Genomic DNA, 27,778 nt, shown 5'->3' on the forward strand with positions numbered 1-27,778 from the left:
CACCTTTACATTATTTTTTCAACTTTATAATAGAACTTTATAATTTACTAATATACTAGCTGTCACCCGCGACTCCGTCTGCATGGATATATAAAAACTTAATTACAGTAGCCTTTGTGTTCTTTCAGACTATGTTCTATACGTATGCCAAATTCTTCACCCATCCATCCATCCACATCACATCCATCTAAACATCCGCATTTATTATATTAGTAAGTTAAATAAAAAAAAGCTTTTCAGGGCATAAATTCAAAAAATAGTATCTTATGTCTGTCTCCTGTCTCTAAGCTACCTCCTCACCAATTTTCAGCCGTCGGTAAAGCCGTTCTTGAGTTATAAATAATAACTAACACGACTTCCTTTTATATATATAGATTTTATTCTATCATTCTGTATTCATTTCTCTACTAACTGTCGTCCGCAATTCCGTTCGCGCAGAACTAAAAAAAACTTAATTAACAGCCTATATGTTCTTTCAGGCTATGTTCTACTTATGCCAAATTTACGCCATATCAATGGCGCCGTATTGAAGATGCCTTGAAACAAACATCCATACATCTAAACATTTGCATTTATTATATTAGTAAGATTTGTGAGCAAAAGTTTGTGACTAATAAAATATACCTCGCATATCTCAATCATTCGTTTTCATTTAGATGCGAAATAGTAAAGATATATTCATATATTTTTTACAACATTACATGATACTTCCCACGTTACTGAAAAGGAAAACAGAAACGCGTATGATTAACGATCATGTTCAGATTGTTCAATGAGCAATTACAGTATTTTTTTCTATAGTATTAGTAGTTATATCTTACTAATATTATAAATGCGAATGTTTAGATGGATGGACGGATGGTTGTACTAAAGTAACTCCAGAACGACTGAACGGATCTCAATGAAATTTGACATAGTAGAACAAAGTCTGGAAGAACACTAATTAAGTTTTTTTTTAATTCCGGAAACGGAGGCTCGTGTCACAGCTAGTCTACAACGTAAAAATGTTTGTGTGTTTGTCCCCTCGATATTTCTAAACCAGAAGTACTATTTAGATGTAGTTTTTGATACAGTGTTTTAAGGATGTCCTTAAAATCGACACAAAATTAAAAAAAAAACTTTTTTATTTCATAAGGTAGCAAAACAGCGAGTGGCCACCAGAAATCGCTGATATAGCGAAGTGACCGTTGCCCATAGACATGCGCAATTGCATATGCGTTGCCTACCTTTAATCGACGAAGGAGAGGATGCACAGAAAGAAAATATATTCCCTTTCCATGCATCCTCTCATCCGGAAAGTCCACTTCCACTTCCCATCATTTCCTTATAAGAAAAAAGTTGGGAAGGGAAAGAGGAATTAATTTTCTATACATTACATGTATAAGTCTTTTCAAATATCTTCAGAATGCGCAGTGCCCGCTACAGCTAAAATTATCTTCAGAGCCGCCAAGATACCCGAAAAACATTGTAATACTGTCATAGTTGACATTATTTAACTTAATGCTTTTAACGTGATTTTTGACGTTTAGCATCGCAACTGGATTGGACCAGTTTAAAAATATTTACATAAACAACATTACTAAACACATCTCGTAGTTATCTATACGTTTTCCGTATTCGGTTACGATAGCAGCATCAACTTGAGACTCTGCCAACCCCATATAGGCTGACATTTATGTTAGACAAACTAGCATCGCTTGTTCAGCGTTAGCCCATAGATAATGTAAATAAGTTTCATTTTTTTATCGCTAGAATGTTTACTTGATATGCAAATAAATTTGACTTCGCTGTTTAATTCTGAATGAATATGTATTAACTAAGAAACCTGTCCGCGTTTGTAAGTCTATGTGGTTTTCAATGGGCTTTTTTATCGGAAATAATTTAAGATAAGTGTTGGATTAAAATATTCACAATTAACTAAGCCTATTATAACCTAAAGCTTTTGAATTTTATAATTTTTAAAAGAAAAACAAACATGTTATCTTGGGCAAAGAATCATCAAAAGTCGTTGATGTCTTTTGTATTATACGGAATAAATAAAGATTTGCATTTTAAACTTAAAAACTACTTTAACTCTAATAATTTCTTCTTTTATTAAATACCAGCTGCCGCCCCTGACTCTGTCCTCTTTGAATTAACTAACCCTCAATTTATACCTTATACGTTTTTTCAGTTTTTTTTTTGTAAATTTACTAATATTTCTTTTACCATTCCAACTAAGCTCTATGCTTGTGCTAGGATATGGTTTACGACAATAGTCAAATGACGGGATTCAAACCCCCGACCTCGTGATCGGAAATCCAAATAGCCTATATACGCTTAAAATGGACACTAAATTGTTCTACATGTGTACCTAATTATCCGGATCAATTGAGCTGTTCTCGAGATACCTTTTAACAATCATCCATCCATCCAAACATTCGCATTTATTACTAAGATTTATCTGGTTATGTTCAAGGATCTCTAACATTTTTATATCAATAACATCTTTTAACGAGATCTCTTTAAGGACATCTCTAGTACTATTATGATAACAATCTAGGTCTATGTAGGGCATTAACTTCACGCTGAGACGTGATTAGTAATATCCGTAGGTACGCTACAAAAACATGATCTACACGTATGCAAAATTATGTCTTGTACCATAGTATAAGACAAGATTTACCGTGCGTTTCCACTGGCAAACATGTATAAAAACATATCCGTGTCTGTGTTTAGCAAAGCGAATGAGAGGGTTTACATGCTTTTTACAATCGCCAGTGGAAACTTAAATTAACTTCGGTGTACTTAAACTGTATAAAGTCATGTTTTTTTTAAAGCAATGAATATTTTAATGATAAATTATTATGTTACCTATTCTTTGATAGTTAATTTAAAAGCTACAAGACTGTTTTTAAACGCCCTATTTTATGATTAAACTAGCTATCGCCCGTGACAGTCCGCGCGAAATTAAAATAATCTAAATTAGTAGCCTATGTGTTCTTCCAAGCTATGTTATACATCTATGCCAAATTTCAACGTGATCCATGCAGTCGTTCTGGAGACACTTTACAACAAACATCCATCTATCCATCCAAACATTCGAATTTATAATATATCCACAATAATAGCTCCTATCTTACCGGGACGGATGATTTTGTCATACTATAGCTTATATTTAGAAAATTATAGTCAAGACAACTACAGTACGGCGTGAATTTCGTGGCAATGATTTGCTATATGACTGAAATAGATGGAGAAAAAATTGTTATACTTTTTCATACTGTACTATTTTTATGTCCTGCATCAAAATGTCCATGCAAGTACTAAAGCTACTTGAAACTTATTTCTCGAATAGAGCTATGAAGCTCAAACTATTTTGACAAGGTTTATATATCTGTTAATTTATTTGTTTGTTAGTTATCCAGCAGTTTGCTTGGACATTTTAAAACAAGCCTATTCCTTCAAAAGGTGATAATTACTATCCATCTGACGAACACCGTCATATGCTGGCTATAAATTCTTTGTCTATAGAATTATAATGTGAAATATTAATCGTGCTATTATTAAATACAAAGTTAAATTAAAACGCCCAGGAACTATATAAGCTGTTCATTTATCACTTTTAGATTATCGATAACTTTGAATATTAAACACATGGAGAAGTAAACATGTTTTTGTTCTCCTAACACTTGTACCCTATAATAAGTGTCGTATATTAGACATAAATGTAGGTTCCCACAGCCCGAATATCTATATAAAATATCTTGCCATCTCTCTTTTTATCTAAGAGTATAAGAAAGATGGCAATATATTTTTTTACAAATGTATCGTCAGTGGAAATTCACGCTAAGTAATTTTATGGTAAATTAACAAAGGCTGGAATAACTATTAACACACTTCGATAGTGTTTGTAATTTTATTTTATGATACCTATAAAAATGTCAACTAAATCATTCGTCTGTCATTTTCTGTTTTAAAAAATAAAACTACTCCGCTCCTGCTTGTTCCGAACACATCGGTTAATTGTGCTATACATTTAATTAAGTACAACACCCCGCTGCGCCCGTCACGCCGCCCCGCCGCTCTGCCGTCACTCGTCGCAAATTTTGTGCCCGCGCCCTTAAAGACGCAGTTTGACTTTTAAATTGTCTGGACTGACACTAACTGTAAACATATAGACTGTATACAATTATGAGTTATTAATTCAAGTCTTATTTTACTTTTTAAAATTCAAGAATGAAGAGGCACTGGAAGAAGAAACATGACTAAGTTTTTAATTCGATCTTTATAATACTATAAACGCGAATGTTCAGATGGATGGATGTTTGTTAGGCGATATCTCCAGAACAACTGTTTAAATTATGTTGAAATTTTGAATAGTTGTAGAACATAGTCTGGAAGAACACATAGGCTACTTATTAAGGTTTTATTTCCGCGCGGACGTAGCGATAGCTAGTGTTCTATAAGGTTAATACAACACTGGTATAGTGTGTGCACGCCCTAATTTCAGTTCGCGTGCCAACTGCATCTAAATCAAGCGTACGTATGAATCTATCTCAGATTGGAGATCACAGACAGACATCGACACTCCGGCATCATTTGTTAATTTTTTAACTGATACACTCTTTATAGTTATATTGATGGCTACAAATCATACTGATATTATAAATGCGAATGTTTAGATGGATAGATGTTTGTTGGAAAGTATCTCGAGAACGGCTGCATGGATCTTGCTCAAATTTGGTACAGATGTAGAACAGACTGTGGAAGAACACATATTCTACTTATTAAGTTTCTTTAATTCCAAGCGGACGGAGTCGCGGGCGACAGCACTTCATAAAATATACTGTCAAAACTTACCTAATTTTATAAACAAACTGTTACTTTAAGGATCATAAGTATTAACAAGGTTCGAATAGATTTTGAAAACATACGAATAACTATAGTTTAATTCAAAATGTCTATCCGCAAGTTTGAATATATGAAACAGACATGTGAATGAATCGTGCCTCAAAGTAATTAATCAAGCCTTAACAAAAGATAAAAAACAAAGAAGTCATAATATTTATGTGAACATTTTGTACGAAGTATTTTACATGTAAGGGTGTGCGAATATTATTCGAATCAAAAGAATCGAATCAAATTATTCGATTCGTAATTTGAATCGAATTATTCACGAATGCTAAAATTAATACCAAAATCTTTCTCGAAACGTTGAGATTAAAAGATGACTCTGAAATCCATTAAATATTAGGGGTGTGCAAATATCTTATGAATAATTAGCACACCCCTAATTTACTATAAATAAAAATTAAATCAAGTATTTAATTAAAGTGAAAAGTTTAACGAAACGTTTTTAAATCGCACCTGACTTTAACCAGAATAAGTTGAAATATGAGGGTAGTTTATTAACATATCTTAGTGTTGTTGACGAGCGTCGTAGTTATTTAGTCAATATTAATGTGTACAGTGTTTGTTGAAATTATGGATAGATATGTTTTTGATAAAAAATCTGTAAGTGTTTATTTTCTATGATACCTGTGCCTATATAAAATAATCAACGTTTATCTCGTAAACTTACTATACATTTTTTTGTTTATTTATCAGATTAACTCAGTTTGAAATTAACATTATTACGTACACATTGGTACAAAATTATGTATATTAATTGAATTTCCGAACAATTAATTGCCATAAACTTTATTAAACAGAAAAACGTATTATAAACATTAAAAAATCACAAAACATAATTTAGCTATGTTATATGACTATAGCTTTTCATACAATAATATATAACATTGCAAAAATTATCCTTAGTTAAGTTTTTATTAAAATACTATAGGTTATGTTTTAAGAATATAAGAATTCGATTAATGTTAGGCAACTGAAATTGTGAATGTCTATGGGCAGCGGTCACTTCGCTATTTCGGCAACTTCAAGTAGCAACTGGCTCGTTTACCACCTTATAATATTTAAAAGAAAACAATATAAAACAACACTTTTTTAATGTGTTATATGCATATTACAGTGTAACACGAGGCGGCGGCAGAGTGACAGGTTCGTACCAGCACGAGAAGCTGTTGAGGAAAAGCGCAGGCGCAACTCGTGGCCAAGACCTACTAAAAGCTGCGACCTTTGGGTAAGTTACCTCGATGGATTTATATTTTCACTATATTTGACTATAAATGGGGATAATCCTCTATCTTGTAAATCTAACTCCTAAATTTAACTTAGACATTAAAATGTTTCCAATGTCGTAGGTAACTGAGGATTACAAGTACATTTTCACTAATACATATTGTTGTCTCTCTTTTGTTAAAGTTAATGTAAGGGATGACAATATGTGGTACTTATAGTTAAGCGTAGTGGATGTTTGAGGTAATATAATTATGTACTTGGTTAATGATGATAAGATAATATAGTGTTTAAAGGCCGTCATAGACGGACAGCTTTAAGCAGTCGGCAGCATGTTTTATCGGCGTCAGAAAACTGTTGACCGTGTATAGCGAACCATGCTGCTTGTAACTACCACACTCCACCGTTTAAAGTAGACTGCTTATGCTGATACTATGTTTGCGATGCTTATGTTTTTATATTAACTTCTACTTAGGAATTAAGTCAAAGAAATACCCAATGTGTTTTACAGGATAGTAAATACTTACAACAGAAGAAACACGCTGTTCTTCTCTACGGCGTGTTAGGGTTTGATGATGAGTTAAATAAATATGAGAAGCAAATGATCCCAGCGTGGCCGTGTGTACCGCGACAGAGGAAATATCTCGCTCCGGCTGACAGCATCCTAGACCTGCCTCGCTACGGTGAGGCTGACTGTAAGTAACTAAATACAAGTTGGTAAAAGAATGACATTTTAAACTAGTTACTTAGGTGTCCCTGTCATTTATATGTTTGTCCGTGTCATACACCAGCATCGGAATTATTTGGTTCGTAACTGCATACATTGAGCGTTAGTGGCTCAGGGGTTAAAGCACTTTACTTGTAATCTGCAGGTCCTGGGTTCGAATCCCGCCATCTAACAATGTGTTTTTCGATTTTCGATTTACATATGTACATTTATCCGACGTTCTTATGGTGAAGGAAAACATCGTGGTGCAACCTGCACATATCTGAGAAGAAATTCAAAGATATGTATGAAGTCAACCAACCAGCATTGGGTCAGCGTGGTTGACTATGGCCTAATCACCCCTAACTTAGGGTAGGCTTCGAGCCCCTTGGTAGGGATGTATTGTGAGCTGATGAACTGCATGCACTGAGTTACTTTTGGGCTATTTTTTGCGTCATTTTCTTTGTTTTTGTAGAATAAAATTATGTTATTTTTTTGGTTTTATGATAAAGAACGAGATATGAAAGCTTCTATTTATTTTGCCCTATTATATATACTTATTGAGATATGATGATGAAAATTTATAGCAAAATTATCAAAATGGATGTTATTCATTACGACCTTCTTGTAGATAAGGGTAACATCTACTAATTGCTATCAATATCTAGCCTGATAAATATATTAACATTCGATAACGTATGTTACGAAAACATCGGACAAACAAACTACACTTCGTATTGACATTAAGAATTTAAAGATTAAAATACTCGCTGCGGACTAATGTGTACATTAATTTAATAGCCTACAGCACCTGTTGTAAGATAATTTTATAGACAAAATACATATTAAACCAAAAATTCCTTGTAATTGTAAGTGTACAGGTGAATTAAGATTTTTTATATTGAATAAGCACTTGACAACGATCTGATTAAGTGATACGGTCGAAAGATTGTACGTGCTAGCTTAATAAATGTTCAGTCTTGAAGACCCGTCATTCTTGGATGGAAAGACAGACGAAGGTAACTTGGTCCAATCCTTTGCAGTACGCACAAGGAACGATGAATCAAAGTTTTTCATTCGAACTCGTACGTCTACTTAATCAGGTCTAGGAAAATAAAAAAAATAGTCTACTTTTTTAAATTAACGCATCGTTAATATAATAAATATTAGATTATTAGATTAATAGAATTAGACCTTTAAATTACAACTAATTATGACATTTAATTTAGTTAATTTATTTTTTCAGCAAAACTTTTAAAAAGTGTTAAACGTTTTACACTTAAGTAGTTTTCGAATCAAATGACTACATTTTTCGTGTTAATTTTAGTTCCAGAACTTCTTGATTGGGGCAGTGATAATGTGCTTGTGGCAGCCCTAGGACATATTTACCATAAATGGAGCTGGAAAACGCAGGACATAATACAGCAATCGACAACATCCAACCAAACGATGTGTTGCAAGTTCCATCCCAGAGCTGAATATCTAGCGGTTAGTTATCAATATTTAAAAAAAAACGCACAACCAAACAAAAAAATTAAGATAGTTTTTTTAAACATTATATACTTTAAAATAGTGGTGAAATAAATTGAAGTTTACTATGAATACCAGGCCCATTTTATATACCAACTATTTGTTGCACGGGATTCCGTCAGCGTGAAATTAAAAAAAAAAAACTTAATTAGTAGCTTATGAATTCTTCGAGACTGTGTTCTACGTCTATGCCAAATTTCATTAAGATCCGTTGAGCTGTTCCAAAGATACCTTCTAACAAACATCAATCTAAACATTCGCATTTATAACTTTAATAAGATTAACTTATGTAATCATATAAGTTTGTTCATAATTTTCAGTTGGGAACGACTGGTAGACGAGCTGAAATTCACGATAACGAACTTTCGAAATGCATAAGCAACAGTTACTGTGATTGCGATATACTTTTAGGGAAAAACTACAACTGCGCAATAACAGCCTTCGAATGGAGTCCGACTGGCCAGTCTTATGTTATGCAAGTATACAAGATTTTTTTCAAATCTCTTATGTTAAATGAAATAACTAAATACCTACATAAGGAAATTAGCTGTTGCCAGCGACACAGTCCGCGCGGAATTAAAAAACTTAATAAGTAGCCTATGTGTCCTTCCAGACTGTGTTCTACATCTGTACTAAATTTTATCAAGATCCGTTGAGCTGTTCCAGAGATATCTTCTAACAAACATCCATATATCCATCAATCTAAACATTGGCATTTATAATATTAGTAAGAAGTAAGATAAAATCGACGAAGTATATTAAATGCTTAACCCTTTTACTGATGGTGGCAATATGTGTGCCACCAACATTTTTATGATTTTTTCCACTTTGTAGTACCAATACCTTAAAACTTAGTGACGCTATTTCACCAACTGCAAGAGGAAAATCCATGAATAGAATTTAACAGAGCTCATACTGGTGTTGGCAAGGATATTGCCACCATGTTTTTTTTTTCTTCCACTAAATATTTTTTTTTTTTTTAATAAAAGTTATTAAAGTACCCACAATAAACCAAACCAAAGGAATTTTTATTTTTCCGAGACACAAAATTACTTCTACTAGTTAAAGGGTTAAGCCATTTCGTCTTTGCTTGAATAAATATGAATTTTATTATACCCCGAACTGACGAAAATCTCTATCACACGACATTGTCTGCCGCCTATTAGCTTTCATGTGGATAAAACCTTTATATTTGTCATCATCATCATCATCAGCTCACTGCATGTCCCCACCGAGGGGCTCGGAGCCTACCCTAAGTTAAGGGTGATTAGGCCCATTTATATTTGTGGTTATTGTTAAACAGTAAATATGTTATTTAATCCATTACTTACATTTCCAGGGGCTGTTCCGAGGGGAGGATAAGATCCTTTACTATCAATAACAGACCAATGTCGCAAAGAAGAATGGCAAAAGTAGCTATATCATTACTAAGAATATCCCCCGACGCTAGATTCCTAGCCGTGACGTCAGTCTTACAAGATGATATTTACCTTCTATGCTGGCCCTCCTTTGAATTATATTCCACACTGGTGTCTCCTAATTGGACTGTTAAAGTAAATTAACATTTTCTAACTCACACATACATTTATTGACTTACTAGCTGTCGTCCGCGACTCCGTTCGCGGAAAATTAAAATAATATGTAGTCTATGTCTTATTTCATCGAGATCCGTTCAGCCGTATAGAGATACCTTCAAACAAACATCCATCCATCCACATTCGCATTTATAACATTAGTATATATAACAACATTTATAACAACATTCGCATTTATAACATTAGTAAGATTCAAGCCAAAGAGAGTATAGTGAAATAAGAAGAGCGCACAAACACGACTTTTAGTACAAACACGATAAAGTCACTATACTGTCACATCTATAGTTTATATTGTAGACGCTAAAGCGTAACAAGTGTATGCAATCCTATAAAGTGGTCACCAAACGATTTCACATATTTAATCTAGAATTAAACACACCTGTGTTTTCACCAACTGTTTTCATTTTCAGGCAATAAACTGGCATCCGTGGCGCAGCGCTCTATTAGGCGTTGGGACGGTTACGAAAGACATTCACGCACGAATCGTCATGTGGGATGTACCTGCCGGCAGGATCGCAGAGTATGGCCTCAGCGACAAAAACTATTACCTCGACACCATGCGATTTAATCATAGAAGTGGAGAACTCGTTGTTAGCTTATACAACCCTAATGGTATGATATTTTATTTATTTCAAACTAGCTATCGCCTGCGACCCCGTTCGCGTGGAATGGAAAAAAGAAACTTAATCAGTTCCCGGAAATTTTTCTCGCCTTTTAAACTTTCCATAGACCGCAACGAACATTTCAAGATCAAGATAAAATAAATCCGTTCAGCCGTTCTCGAGTTTCAGCGAGACTAACGAATAGCAATTGATTTTTATATTTTATGTATTAATTAGAATCCTTTGGCGCGAATGGCGCGCTTTTTTTATAAAGTCCAGTGTCAGAATGATTAGTGAGGGAACATAAACGTCGACATTTTGGTAAGGCTAGTGTTGCGCCAGTACACTGGCACAGTGTCGGATTTTATTCCTAACAATATATAGATAAATACATTGTAGATATGTTTTAAAGATACCGAATAACTCACATAAAAATGCTTAAATACCTGGCATATTCTCTCCATGGTGTGGTCTTTTGAATCTTCCATACTCTGCGGCACCGCACCACTCGTGTGGCATCTTCCTTAGAAACATCACTGAATCGTAATTAGAACTAGAAGTTTCTTTGTAGTGGCAAACGGAAATTCACAACTGGTGGTGTTGAGTGATCACGACAAGGCAGTAGACCACTGGGGCGACGGCAGGAAGTTTCCAGATCGAGTCCGGTACATGATCTTCAATCCTGATGGGACATTGCTAGGTATTTTTCCACAATTTTCTTTTAATGTTCTAATTACAATTTAAGATTTTTTTATTTTTTGAAATAATTCAAGAAAATATTAACTTTTAAATGACGACCAATGTATGTACATATGTTTTAAGATTCGAATAAGAATTTACATTTTAATATGGTTAAGTAAATTACTTAATTTCTTAACTAATTATAGGCTTTTATTTAACTCGGGTGGAATCTTACAACTTAAAAACTGAATACAAAGTATTTTTTTTATTTCAGCTTCAGCGACTTCAGATGAGGACTTAATAATATGGAAATTTCTTCCAGAAGATAAAAAAAAGAAAATTAAAAACAAAAGTTTCTCAACAATGCCAGTATATCTAGATGTTACAAGTATGGGTTTCTCGTTTAGATAAATAAATTTTATTATCATGTTAGTTGTTTACAGTCGAACCTGAATAAGCGAGAACTTTATAAGAGAGAAAACTTTATAAGCGAAAGTCATTGTCCGGTCCTGACGGGTGACTTCCATTAGCGAGAAACTATGGTTAGGGACACCTCTATTAACGTGAAAAATCTTGCGGTCCCTACGATTCTCGCTTATTCAGGTTTAACTGTATGTACGTTTGTTTTAAATGCATGTAAATTTTTATTAACTTATTGGTTGGAAATAAAATTTGCAACTATAAAATTACGATTGTTTTTAAAATAAGAAAAAGATACCTTAAAGCCATGAAGGAAATCGGAAACTTTCTACTTAGGAGAATACTTAAGTAATGAAAAAGTAATATTAGGAATAATAAACAAGTAAATCGATAAATATAATTGTCATGTTATATTATCTGCCAGATCAGTAATTTTATACTAAGGCTAGCTGTGGTAGAGCCCGCTTTGACATCTTCGCACGAATTAGCCCGATTCGCCCGTTGAAATACCACGACCACACAGAAGACAGGCGTCAAGTGGAAGCAATTCCGCCTACAGTCTAAAGAGTGTGCGTCCCGGAGGCCTAATTTAGTCCTCTTTCCCTTCCTACCCTTTTTCTTATAAGGAAAGGAATGGAAGTGGACTTTCCGGATGAGAGGATGCATGGAAAGGAAAAATGTTTTCTTTCTGTGCATCCTCTCCTCCGTCTATTAAAAATAGGCAACGCAATAAGTATAAGTAAGTGACCGTTGCCCATAGACACACGCAATTGCGCGTGTCTATGGGCAACGATCACTTCGCTATTTCAGCGCTTTCAGGTGGCCGGACGCTCGTTTGCCACTTTATGATATAAAAAAATCTACCGCCCGCGACTTCGTCTGCGCGGAATTAAAAAAAATATTTGGTCTCAGCTTAATGTTATATAACCCAAAGCCTTTTTTTATAAATAGACTATCCAACAAAAAAAAATCAAATCGCACCAATAGTTCCTGAGATTAGTGCGTTTAAACAAACAAACTCTTCCGCTTTATAATATTAGTATAGATAAATTCAGATAACTGCAATTAATTTGCATAATCAAAAATTAAAAATGACAAACTGATAAACAAAAAATGAATTAAATCAAAATCATCTTATTTACTATACAAATATTGCAACAGTATAAGTATAGTGTATATTAAATGGGCGAGATGTATGAACGTTATTCGTGATCGGAAACAATGAGAGTATAAATTAGCAAGGCGCTTATTGCGACGTCCTACACACTGACGATTCAATGAAGCGGACAGACCATCGATATGTTACGGTCACATTTGCTAGTTCTCACGTATATTATCCATTGAGTTTACATTGTCGACACATTTATACATGTGTACAAACTGTCATTACTTTCGTTTTCATCTTGAGTAGAAAAAAGATAAGATTATAGTTTCAAGTCTTTTAATAACATAGTAAATCTAACTCATATTATAAAAGCGAATGTTTAGATGGATGTATGTTTGTTTGAACGTATCTCCAGAACAGTTGAACGGATCTCGATAAAATTTGGCATACTTATTTACCATAGTCTGAAAGAACACATAGGCTACTAATTATCTTTTTATTTAATTTCACGACATCTAGTGTATTTTTAATCATGCTTGTTGAATCGTAAGTTGCAATTACCTTCGCTCTATTTGTGAATTAATATTTTTTTTTTATATTAAATGCTACAGTTTAATTATCATAAACAAACAATAATTTTATTTGCTATTACATTTAACTTTAATTCCATAGACAAAGCAATTCAGATCGCCTTTGTAATATTGTTCTATCCAGAGGTTCCCAAACTTTTTTCTTGCCTTTATAAAGTTCAATGGTGTCATTAAATCTTCCCCCACCCACCGCTGACTGCTACTAGATTACTTTTATAACTTGAACGTTTAATTTTATTTCTTATCATTTTACAATGAAGGAAAACATCGTGATGCAACCTGCGAATATCTGGGAAGAAATTCAAAAGATATGTGTGAAGTCTACCAACCCGCACTGGGCCAGCTTGGTTAACTATAGCCTGAGCCCCTCAGTGGTGATAGTGAGCTAATGATGATAAACCCTGTTGGACCCCAAGTCGAACACTTTGAGAAACAATGTTCTGTTCGATCTGAACTGTTCAAGTACGTAATCTTGGTAACAATCTGATGGGTACGACCTTCTGTTTTATAGTCTCAAATTGTTAGCTCTGGAATTGAGTGCGGGCAATCATAGTCAGCGTTAAACGTTTAACTCAGATTGAATGCTTACTTTCAACTACCGTCATTGTAACATATTTCTAATATTTGACCTTTAACAGAACAGTTTATTTAACTTGCTATTTTTAAAGATAATTTGTATTTTTTTTTAATACGGCATCAAGAAATAAAGTGAAATATTATGCCAATAAGGGGTAAACTTATCTGAGTATAATTCCGTTTGACAGCTAAAATTTATGGCAATAACCACTAGATGGCGCTGCTACTAAATAACGCATCATAGGATATTCTTTCATCTATTCGTAGTACGTGTAATCTAGTGAAATTCGCAATACAGCTTCATAAAATTTGTTATGGAACATTAACAAGCTTTTAACATTACACGCTGAAGCTTTTTGTGAATTTTCGCAACTAAAATAATTCTGTATTACAATTCCTTTACATAAAACTTAATGTTTAAATACACCAGGTAATAAAATAACAGACAACGTTATCATTTAAACAAAGGGAACAGAGATCGTCGATTCTGGAACATAATAAAGATGCAAAATGTAGTCGTTTCAACATCGCACCGCGTTAGTTATAACAATAAAGTTTGAGATAACGTCGACAGAGCAAAGCGATGCGATACAATAACTGAAATGATGCAATAGGTAAACTTTTATTACCAATATCAGAAAACAATGATTGATTAATCTACCATCACATTTATAATTGTCAACATCTTCATCAGTTCGTGCCACTTCACTATTGGACATATGGATATATGTAAAATCTTTATACTGTTTTTTAATAGAAATTGCGCGAAAGGATGAACGCAAAAGCCAAAGTTACAGTTAATTTGAAGTCGATGTGCTTAAAGCTATTTAAAAAAAACATTTTTGATTACGTTCGAATTTCGAATAATTTTTTAATTACCACTTATTAGTGGCCGGTCATTTTTCAAAATTCGAACGTAATTATTATTTTGTTATTTCTTCTCTATTTTACTGACTGGATTTTCGATTAGAGACCTATGACGTCACAAAATGGCGTTCGCTTATACGCAGTCTAATTTAAAACGCAGTATATCAAGAAATAAAAAAACATTTTCATAATGTCTTAATATCGTTCTTCGTAGAGGCAACTTGTTCATATAAAAGACATAAACGATTATGCGACGGTATAGTTTATAAGACGTAAATGTTTAAATAGTACAAGTACAAAGTTGCGTATAATTTCCATAGACAATTTCTTTGTAAAATAACACCTGATATTAATGTACTAAAATGTATCGATCGTTTATTCACAAATAATACGTAATTAAATGCAACGGTGAAACTAAATTAACATCTCAAAAGTGAAATGCCACATTCACAATTTATCATCATAACCTTCTCAAAAATTAAAAATTCTTAACAAAAATTCCCTTACATTTATCGCCTTAACAGCAATTACTCAAATATTACATACACTTCGAAAATATATCCAACAATATCAAATTACAGCTTTCTGAACGCAATTAATACAAAGCAACACTTATTACAACTTTTTCATCAATTTTTTTTGTTCAATTATACGCATATTTGTTAAGGAAAGTCTTGAAAGTTAAAACTAGTAACCGTTACATTAATTGGCTATCGTTATTAATAATTACTCAAAAATATCAACATGTGTTTCCAAAAGATACAAAAATAAATTGCAATAAAGAGCGAGTTAATTTAAACGGGGCCGGTCATGTTGGTTTTGCGCGGGAAAGATACAATGATGTGTGTATAGGGGGCGTTACTATGACCTTTGCCTAACGTTTCACACGAAGGTAGAACAGTGGTATAGGAGTATAATAGTACTCTGTTCACGGTAAGTACGTTTTAACAATAGAATTACTGCACTGTACTTCTGCAACAAATTGATCTTCTACCCTTGTGTGAAAGATGCCAGTATATTAAGATATTATTATCGTCGCGTCAACAGAAAATTACATTGACGTTGGAAAATTAAATGATGTATATAATAATTAACGTCTCTTTACATTTGAAATAGTCCACTGATTTCATAGCTATAGTGCAAAAAAATCTTACAAAATTGACATAGAAATAATGCGTTAGAAGCGAGTAGTCTTACTAATATTGTAATTGAGATTGTTTAGGTGGATGGATGGCTTTTGTTTGAAGGTACCAACAAAAGACTGAACGGATTTCGATGAAATTTGGCATACATATAGAACATAGTCTGGATAAATACATTGGGGCCACTTATTATGTTTTTTTTTATTCACTCACACGGAGTCACGGGTGTTAGCTAGTTTTTAATAATTTACATATACACCGTTGCATGTTTATATATTTCTTAATTTGTTATATAATCTACTTGTTATAGAAACTTTGAACTTCTAGTTTGTTACGTTTTTTTATTCTCTTGTACATTATTTGAAATTAAAAAAACTGTCGCCTGTTTAACCTTCATTAGACCTTTGATTCTCGAACTTTAGTTGTCAAATCACCAATCCGGAAACAAGTGAATCTCAATATAGTGCAGGCGACTTTGATCTTTGTTACTATAGCCGGTGGTTTACAGTTAATATCAAAATTGCATGGCTATAATCTGGTCTGCATTGAGCGCGCTTCAATGTATCTATCGACGTGCACCTTACATACATACTGTGGACATAGCCGCGGCTCACGATCTGTCCTTGCAATAACTCTCGTAATTGACGTTAGCCACCCATCGTGGATGCGGATGGAAAAAGCACGTAACTCAAATATCACAAAAAAATATTTAAAAATGTTAAATAACTCTATTGAGAAAGAGAATTTTCTATTAAATTTTACATCAATAAACAAAAGAAAATTGGTTAGACATTTTTCTATATAAAAACTTACTTAGAAACATTTACTTTGTAGTAAAGAACTAAAAAAAACAGATTGCTTAAAACCGTACCAAATATCTGTTCTCTTTTTTATGGACTTTTTCTATATGTTTTAAAACTTAATTTCCTATGTTTACCTCCAGGCTATATTTTACAGCTGTACCAAATTTCAGTGACATCTACGCAACGGTTCTGGAGATAAGTTCATCCATCCATCTAAACATTCTCATTTATAATATTAGTAAGATTATTGCATAATCTACTTGAAGATTTTAAAATTAACATTTCTTTTGTACAAGAAAATATAAATTCCAAGTTAGTCATTTTCCATAAGGACCGCAGTATCGATTCCGTCTCAATAACTCAACGGTCGCGTGCAGTGACTGCACTATGATAATTTAATTGTAGTGCGTGTACGAAGATATACGAAGATAGCGCTGGACGAAATCACTGATGTTGTCTTTAACTCCAAGACATCTGAATGTAATCGTTTAAAGGCAACGCATTTGCTTGTATATTTAACATGATTGCTTAATTGTACGTTTTATTTGTTAATAATTATATAAAGACTTACTTTAAGACAACAGCTGGCATTTATTTTAATTTTATTTTACAAATAAATGCTACTTTGCAACGAAGATCGACGTCACGTGGCGTAATAATTATTTTATGCTATCTGTCACCAGCGACTCCGTCCGCGCGGAATGTGTTCTTCCAGACTACTACTATGCAAATATAATTTGTTTTTAATGAACAGCAAACTTTTTAAAATGGTTATTTCTGAAATCAAATATATGTAGCTTTAATAAGATGTCAATCATTATAGAAAACTTAAACAATCATAATAATTTAATATCCTTACAACATCGAAATAAAATATTTTTTGCTGTCAATTCTAAACTCTACCTAATGCTTCACGAGCAGTCTGTATCGAGTAGTGCGCGGCATCACAAAGGGAATGCTCACTGCACTGATACATACATACATACATACTGATACATCGCTTTATTGTCTTATTACCCGCCGCTCTCTGAGCTAGAATCCACTTTGACAGGTCAAACGAAGCTACAAGTCAGAGCTACAAGCTACAGTTACAAGCAAACGCTACAAGCTAAGCCACAAGTCAAAGCTACATGCCAAGCAGACTGCAATGTATGAACGTTACATTGTCTTGTATTTGGTTTAATGAAAGTGACGCAATTATCTATCATAATTCGATAACTGTTGGAAGATAGAACACGTTGTTGGATAATCTTAATAATGTTAGGAAGAGAATCCGACACTGTGCCGGTGTACTAGCGCAACACTAGCCTTACTAAAATGTCGACTTCCCTTCACTAATCAACACTGAACTTTGTTATGAAGGCACGTCATTCGCGCTAAAGGATTCTAATTAAAAAATTCTAAAAATAATTATGCAATAATATTAATATTCTAATTTATCTTAGCTATTATCACTGAGGGTTCGGAGCCTACTCTAATGTAGAGGGTGACCAGGCCATACTCAATTACGTAGTTCCACTGTAGGTTGGTCGACTTCACACATATCTTTGAATTTCTCAGATATGTGCAGATTTCCTTCAACTTGTGAACGTCGGATAAATTTACACATCATCATCATCATCATCAGCTCACTATATGTCCCCACCGAGGAGCTCGGAGCCTACCCTAAGTTAAGGGTGACTAGGCCATAGTCAACCAAGCTGGCCAAGTGCGGGTTGGTTGACTTCACACATATCTTTGAATTTCTTCTCGGATATGTGCAGAGGTTGCATCACGATGTTTTCCTTCACCGTAAGAACGTCGGATCAATGTACACATGTAGATCTAAAATCGAAAAACACATTGGTACATCAGGATTCGAACCCAGGACTTGCTCATTACAAGTCAAGCGTTTAACCACTGAGCCACCGACGTTCAGTGCATATAGTCAACCTATTCAAATGAAACACACTTTAGACTTTTTTAGGGTTCTGTAGCTCGAAAGGAAAAAATCGGAACCCTTAAAGGATCACTTTGTTGTCAATACGTCTGTCTGTCAAGACGCTTTTATGTCTTATTACATAGCGTCAATAACAAGTCGCTTTCTTCTTTACTGACAACACAACTATCTTTTATTAATACCATACAATCCAAGAAATAGTAAAACAGGATGTGTCTAGTTTTCTACATTGTATTAATTCTTATTGAAAGCTTTCTCATATCAGATATAAACTAGACCAGTCTTTAGTGTTATAAAATTTGACTTAACGAGTGTCAGTGATAGCAACTTTATAGCAATGGCCGCAGAATGTATTAGGTCCGGTAACGAGACAAGCAATTTCAACGGTACACTAACCTAATCTAAGGAATCGAAGCATGCATCTCACCAATTAATGTATCGCCGCAAATCTAATTCTATGAAATGGACTCGCGTCTAAATCCCTCGGAAATTTTATCTTCAAAGTAAAATGAATCGTGTAATAGTAAAGAATAGGTTCATAATCGAATGATATGATCATTTTTTAAACACCAAATTATTGTCCTCTACATCTTTGATGTACTGTTTTTCCGCACTCACCATTTGCGACATTTAAAGATTTTTTTCCATTAATTTAAATCTCACGTTTTTCAGGTTTTCCCTCCTTCGTGACATGTTACATCTACATGTCATCCTCATCTACGCTAAAATCACATGTTGTGTGTGTGTGTTGTGTTTATTATCGTACTCGTTTACCTAAATAGTAATTGAAAGAACATCTCTATATATAACTCAGTCGTACAACAAAGCAGAATTACGCTTGTTAAGTAAAATCAACCGCAAATTGTATTCGGTTTGTAAAAACGCAACCGCAATCAAGGCTGTGCCGTTGGTGGCAAATCGTCAGGTGTCGACCGCGACCGCGTCGCTACAGGGATGTTGAGAACGAGTGGTAATAAGTTTAAGGCTACGTTTACATTAGATAAGATAACGGGAAAAAATATAACATCACACTTCAATAAATAGTGATAGAAAGAGATAATTTCCTTTTTGCATTTATAATAAAATTTTATTTTAATTTACTTTTCCCGAAATTTGTCATAAAAATTGATAGAAATTAAGTTAAAACTTTTCATAAATCGCGTGACGATGTTATATTATGATGTCATGGTGCTGATCTGATGATGAAGCTGGAAGGTTACTGTCCCAATGAAACGAAACATCCTCATTAATTTTGGTCTCGTTTGTATCTTTTTGACGGATAATTCGTCTTCTTTTAAATTTTTAGTACTTTTTATTAAAAAGAAAATAAAAAAAAAGTTATTTTTAACACCTTTTTTCTTTTTAATTTATTTATATTGTTAGGAAGAAAATCTAACACAAAAATGTCGACGTCTATGTCCCCTCACAAATAATTCTGACACTTGTCTTGGTAACGAAAGTGCAAGTGGTAAATGAATCGAAATTATCATTAATGGCAGCAAAATAATATGTTCAATCATAAATTAGAAAGTGACTCGCTTTCCTAACACTATAGGCACACCTTATTATAAAGGTCGCACCCGCAGGCGATCTTCTCTGAGGAAGTGAAGACCAGATAGGGTAAGCACAGAGCTCAAGCAAATTGTAGCCTGTTTACTGCGTAAAGTTCACTTTAGTTACGCTTTACATCCTACCTTCTTTAATATCACGATGAATTTAAAACGCCTTAAGTTTTTATACAGAGATATATTAACACGTTGAACGTTACTACGGTTTTCATATACTAAACTCTAGTCGGCATTGAACGTGTTAACAATATTGTATAAAATTAAACATAACGTAGGTATTAATATAAGTTAAACATAAACACATAAAGTGACTGTAGTAACATTATTACTTATGTTATAAACTCGAAAATATTGATAGATGAATGGATAGATGGATGTTTATTTAAAGGTATCTTCAGAACGGCGGCATGGATCATGACATAGTCTGGAAGAAAACATAGGCTACTTATTTTTTTTTAATTCCGCGCGGAAGAGGCTCGCGCAATAGCTAGGCAAAACTATATAACTCACACTTGATCCACGGCAAGGTTTTTAAAATTAATATAGCAATTAAGTTGTAATAAAATTTAAAGACTCAAATAAACTTGTAACGTTACTCATTTCTTTGATATAATAAATAAAAATAGTGATCATATTTTACTAATATGTTTAAAACAATAAAGTAAGTAATACTTAACAAACGTCCGACATAAAATTTATTCAAGCAAATTACGAATCGTATAACTTTGGAATCACAATAGTAAAGGACATAGTGTAAATTAAAATAGTTTCAATATACCAAGGATTAGCTTTTGTCCCCTTGAGTTATACTGCCCACGAGCCCACGGCTCCTCCGGCCAGTTAGGGCCTGCTCTTGAATTACTTACCTAGGACTTAATAGCCCTAAATTTATAGCGATGCAAATGATTCTTAATTCAAACAGACAACTAAACGTTTTAAATAACGGCTAATCTGAGGGCCTAATACGAAATTTTGCGAGAGATTTTTCGTAACTGTATCCACAAAATTTGTAATAGATTTGTCGTTGCACTTTACGGCCGATACGGGGCGCAGTACAAATCTAATACTTTTTGCGATAATTTTACGAATACTTTCTCACTTTTCATTCTAGGCCCTTGTTAGTAAAAGTCTACGTACTACTTGTAATTATCTTTGCTCTACTACTTTATTACTACTTACTACTAAAACCTTTATGTCTGTTTTTTTTAATTCTAGGAAAATAAGCGTAAAGTTATTTACATATTGATAATAACGGTATACTTAATTTTTTAGGTATTACTTTTTCATATTTTAAATTTTACTGTTTGTTTCTTTCAATAAATTATGAGAGGAAACTACCGGGTCGTTAAAAAAAAATGAGATCAAATATTAATATTACTAGAGTGTCAATGCTTAACCAACTTAAGTACAATGAGCCTTTCTAAACAGATGCATTATGCAATGAAGACGATAAGTCAGAAGAACACGAGCAGACGTGATCGCATTTGCTGCAGTATTGTCATCGTGTTTGATACCATCCGAATTATACCGAATGCAACGGAACAGGGTGACCAAACTTAGCAAACATTTCGGAATATTTAGATTATTTTTTTCTATATTAAAAAAAAAAACTTTATATTTTTAGTCTGTTTATCGTAGCAATATTATAAATGCGAATGTGGATAAATGAATGCGGATGTAACTGGATCGATGGATGAATGGATGTCACAACAAACCTCGTTGAAATTTAACACAGATGTAGAACATAGCCTGTTAGAACGCATAGACGGTCGACAGTGAGGTCTAATGTAAGAAAATATTTAAGCGATTTATTCCACTTTCTAATTCTTACGTAGTATTCATTTAAATAATTAAAACCGACTATATCACATATTTTATGAAGTTCTAGGTAAAAGAATAAAGCGTTTTTAGGGTTCCGTACATCATAGGAAAAAAACGGAACCCTTATAGGATCACTTTTTTGTCCGTCCGTCTGCCTGCCAAGATTTTTTTTAAATAAAATTTCTCGTCATCGACCCTTAAATTTCATTTGCATTGTATTCAAGAAAATAAGTTTAATTTAATTTTTTTGGCAGTTTTTAAATAAGTACTTTGTCCGTGATTGAATCAAAAAGTGTGTGTCAGTAGTGACGATACTCATCTCGTAGCGCGCGCACGATGCAGATAATCTGAGCCTCCCGCCGCGCTACCACAGATATTATACGGCCAACTTAATAAATGCCCATTAAAATATATTGTTAGCCATTGTTGGCTTCTGTCGCGTCGCGTGCTCTGCATAGCTTTTATTAGCGATCTTACGATAAAACATGTACACCATTTTATGTAACATTGAGGCACTTCGACGTTTTTATTGTTACTGGATTCTATTTCCTGATGTAATGAGATATTAGCAAATTTAAATGCTTTAAAATACAATTTAATTCGCTTCCCACTTAGGGTTGAAAATCGTGCAGCAAATTATCACCATACGAACTATAATTAAGCACGAATGTATGACAATTTTTTGTTCTGTTGGATTTTGAGCGTTAAATGACATTTTACCAAAATGGGTATGAAATAAATTTCTTCTACTATTAATGTTTTATTCTTTTCTGCACAGCCAGTATCATACTTTTATACAGTATAAGTTAGAATCATTTGGCGCGAATGACGTGCTTTCGTTGCAAAGCCCAGTGTCAGAATGAAAAGTGAGGGGATATAAACGTCGGCATTTTAGTAAGACAACATTTTCAGATTTTCTTCCTAACAATACATACCACACTCTCTGTCATTAGATGGTCACTAAGGTTGGGATTCGGGTAAAAATGGTATGAATTAATGATTAACTCATAAGTTGAAAAAAATGTGTACGACGAGCGGACGGCATGTTATATCGTTCCTAAATGAATGAATGACTAGCCTCAGGTTTGGTTAAATATATAATACTAAAAAACATTAAGCTCAACAATAAGTTAGTTTAACACTAGTGACAAACCACTACGGTTCATATAACCTTAAAAATATTTAACATTTCTATTGTAAAATTGTATTGATATTTAATAAAAGTAAGTTATCTAGACTTAACCTCTACCTAGTAAAAGAATACGAAAATATCTCTGCTGTCATGTGTCACGTGTATTGCAAATCCTGCTTAATAAACTTGCTGAAAGCCATTGTTAGGAACGCACCTTTCACATGGGGAAATTCCTGCCGAAACTTATCACAGCTGTGTTCCAAATATTTATTCAAAGACTGTCGCCCGCGATTCCATCTGCACGGAATTTTAAAAAATAATTAGTAACCTATATAGAACATATATGAACATCCAGACTATAGTACTACTAGTTTTAGTATATAGTTTATAGTATTATTTTGGTAGTTTAATTAATTAGTTTTATTAAATAATTTATTATAGTTAAATAATGTTGAAAAATAAATTTCTTTCCAGACTATGTTTTATATGTATGCCAAATTTCATTGAGATCCGTTCAGCCGTTCTGGAGATACCTTCAAACAAACATTCACCCAACCATCTATGTAAACACTTGGTTCTATAACATTAGTAAGATACAGTAAGAAGTAAGATAACTATAGGCTTATTATGCCTATTTCAAACAGTATAAAATGTAATAAAACTTATTATTCAAAGCAATTTAATAACGGACATATTCTGAGCAATATCGATTTATGACACGATACGAGTCACCGAAGTGTTCGGTCCGATCGAAACAAAACTTTTTGCGAGCAGACAATTGGAAGTAATCGGAACGAGCCTTGTCAGTCGACTGTCGGATCAAGGAACTACTGTCTTATTACAATCATTCACATGGACAGTAGAAAGTTTGAAAAAAAGTGTGTTTAATGTAAATTTATATACAATTTTAAAGTTTAAAGAATTTCAAAAGAGCTTACTTAAATATCATGTGATCGGCGCAAGATATAAACGAATACTGGCAATATAAAATAGCAAAAATACAAGAGAAAGTAGAAGAATTTAACAACGCAGCTGAAAAATATGTGAATATCAGATAAAACGAAAATACATTTAAATTTGGAATTCAACAATCTAACATTTAATCTTCATTAAGGGATACATTAATTTTACTACATACTTCAACGGTATATCTTATGTGTAAAACCCAGAGCTAAATAAAAACAACTAAAACAGTAGGTTTATTAAAGTTAAATATATTTAAATCATTCATTAGGGTTCCGTACCTCGAAAGGAATAAAACGGAACCCTTATAGGATCACTTTGTCTGTAAAGACCCCTCTTTTTTCAAAAGCATATGCTTTAGAGTAAATCTTATTCGGGTTAAATTATTTTGCAATTTTAAACACCAAAATAGTTATTTCTACAAAGAGTAAAAAAAAAAGAAATAAATAAAAAAAAACTCGCAATGAATCGAATATCTCATTGCTAAATAAATCGTTAAACATCTCTATTATAATATTGTATTGTAAAGTTTTTGCCCGATCGTCAAAAAATGGTGGCAATAGCCGAGACGGTCAACCGCTTTTTTATTTTATTTGACACAGAACCGGAACAAAGCTAGCACGTGTAAACCAGATCTTTCGAATACTAACAGTTGCCCGCGACTTCATTTACCTCAATAAACATAGGATATATGCTTGTTGCTAACAATTATGTAATCATTTTATTTAATTGAAACTTGATGCTATTTTGTTTTTTGTGATTACGAGTCAAATTTAAGAAATAACACGTTAAAAATATTCAAGTAGTTCGCATATTGAAATTTCAATTAAAATGTATAAACTCTTAAATTTTCTTCAGCTTTGCATAAATGACGCAAGAGATGAATCATCTTATGTAATGCACATCAAACATGTGATTGATGCATTAAAGAACCAAAAACTCATTGAAAGCTTGACGCTAAGCTCCAACCGCTAACTGGTTATGTCACCAGCAAAATATGAACTCCGCCCGTATAGAATTTGCCTAGGAAAATTGTAAATGAAAATACGTAACGTAAACCATATCCTATGTTTAATTGGAATGGTACAAAAAAATGGCTGTCATTTCTTTGTAAGAAATATGCGAACTCTTTGCGGAATCGATGATGAATTTTTTCACAAATTGTCGAAGTTTAACATTTTGTGAATGTACTGATATATAAACACGGCTAAACAATCACGTATATTCGTCCGGTGGCGGCACCGACTAGTTTCGAGCCCATCGAGGCCCATCAGGATGAGTGGTACTAGTATTATTTACCACGCCGCGAAATAATACCAGTACCACTCATCCTGATGAAGGGCCCCCGATGGGCTCGAAACTAGTCGGTGCCGCCACCGGACGAATATACGTGAGTGTTTAGCCGTGTTTATATATCAGTTTAGTATAATGTCTCACGAAAGTTTGAATAATTTTGTGAATGAATCCGTCTGAATGAATTCATTAACAAAACATATTCGGCCATCATTCATTATTTACCAGCTACATTTTTTTTAATTAATTTCCTGTCCCCGTAACATCTGATAGATGTCCGCATGTCAGTTAGTTTGCCACCTACAAGCAATTAAGGTTAAAACGCATCTGTATTGTGATCTGTATCGGTTTGTCACGTAACGGAACGTTAAAGAATTTATTGCGTAAACGTGCTTCGGCAACTTTATGGTATTTTATTTAATTATTCTTATTATTTGATAAAATAAAAAATAAACTTTCAAACACAAATATAAGATATAACTAAATATATTTAATCCTAACCATGGATGTTATCTTTCTTTGTTTTAAAGAATCTGAGCGGGATGGCAACATGTTTTTTTACGTGTTTCAATAGTTGAAAGTCATGGTAATAATATTGTTTATTTTAAACGGTTCCTATGATGTGACTCACCGTTTCTAGCGTAGCCGAAATCGACGGGGACTAATCTTTTTCTCTTCAAAGTAAAAAAAAATATTTAAACTTTAACGGTAAAAACGTTCATGCATTTGCGCAATTTCCTTAAAACGGTGTATAGAGTATTTACACTTAGTTCAATAATAAAATAATATACCGATTTACTTTTGACCACAAATAATACGATACTATACTTGTAACCTTTTTTTCCAGAGAGGAATGCTTTATGCATACTCTGCACCCCGGTGGGGACGCGGCTAGTTATGTGGGATTCTCCTCCATATCGGAGGCATACCCACTAAACCTCCAACGTATCGGAACCAGGCCAGGGGCACTCTTTCGCTCTCCTCCGCGGCCCCGTCTGCGTCAGCTGTCGAGGCAGCTCGCTCTCGGACTATACTTGTAACGTACAATTGTGCTTACAACCTACAATTGAATATTGAAAATACGTATTACTAAATACGTTGGACCTTCAAATGCGAGAGAAACTACCATATCATCAGTTCTGCACAATTGCTAATAAATTATAAATTAATTGAGTCATTAATAACATTGTCTTTAAACATTTATTGACATAAAATTAATCAGCAAATGTCACAGGAATCAAAGAAATTTAATAGCGCAGATTGCGCGGGGCCGGGGCAATTGTGAAATTTTGCAATTTATTGCAATTACCGGACCGCTATCGACAAAATATTGACACACAATGAATGACCACAACTAAGAGAAATTAAATTATATTTACAAAGAGATATAATCATTTGCATCGTTTAAATAACGCTGACCTACTGGTATTTAATATCTTAGATTTAAACAAAACTAAGTTTAGACCGAGACTACATCCGCGCGAAATTAAAAAAAAACTTAGTAGCTTCTGTGTTCTTCCAGACCTTGTTCTATATGTATGTCAAATTTCATCGAGGCCTTTCTGCCATTTTGGAGATATTTGAACTAAACAACTATCTAAATATTCATTTAAAATGTTAGATTAGGAACGTAAATGCAACAAAGATACAAGAATAATATGAAAAAAAATCAAAATCAGAGCCACCAAGACTGGAATTACTCGGTAACGCGCATAAAACCTTCATCCTTCTTTTTGACGTGGGCTAAAATAGAATAACATAATGCAAAATTGCAAGGAAAAACAGATGAAGTACGCTGTTAATATACTTAAGAAGTGTTTAGGTTGTTATGAAAACAAACGAACAGCCGTGAGTGGACAGGACTTGCGAGTGTCGCTCAGCTCTCGCTCTCGCTCAAGACATAAAAATATGGACCGTCGAACTCCGATAATCGGAGAAGCACCTCAAGAAGATCAGAAACAAATTAAGGAAAGGTCGACATTCTACATTTCAATTTTTTATAGGAGAAGGAGGCAAACGAGCAACAGTTGGTCTACTAGTTGTTGCTACTGTTAGCGGTCTACTCAAAATTCTCATTTAACATATATTGTTATCCGAGATAACTTACCTCTGTTTTGTCGAGATAATGACAGTGTTGACGATATATTTTATACAGACATTTGGGTCTCAGAAATCCAACGGTTAATCAACTTCAGAGATAATATATTCTTCGTCTCCAATAACGTCATCTATCTGCTTATGGTAAGCAATGCAAGGATAGTGGTCTCAGTAAATCAGCCCCAGTCTAAATACAAGTTAAAATTTCACAAACAATAAGTAGCCATTATT

The 27,778-nt window shown here is 33.6% G+C and overlaps 1 protein-coding gene across 1 annotated transcript; it reads left to right on the forward strand.

Moving 5' to 3' along the window:
- Positions 1-5,374: 5,374 nt before the first annotated feature.
- On the forward strand, positions 5,375-26,581 carry LOC106118887 (Cdc20/fizzy protein cortex). Its single transcript, XM_013313651.1, has 10 exons — positions 5,375-5,496; positions 6,011-6,121; positions 6,629-6,812; positions 8,151-8,311; positions 8,674-8,828; positions 9,693-9,906; positions 10,359-10,560; positions 11,122-11,250; positions 11,506-11,619; positions 26,298-26,581. The coding sequence occupies exons 1-10, from the start codon at positions 5,443-5,445 to the stop codon at positions 26,384-26,386; spliced, it is 1,413 nt and encodes a 470-aa protein (XP_013169105.1). The 5' UTR covers positions 5,375-5,442; the 3' UTR covers positions 26,387-26,581.
- Positions 26,582-27,778: the final 1,197 nt, after the last annotated feature.

Source organism: Papilio xuthus, unplaced genomic scaffold, assembly GCF_000836235.2.
Source record: "Papilio xuthus unplaced genomic scaffold, Pxut_1.1 DF827542.1, whole genome shotgun sequence".
Taxonomy (NCBI): Eukaryota; Metazoa; Arthropoda; class Insecta; order Lepidoptera; family Papilionidae; genus Papilio; species Papilio xuthus.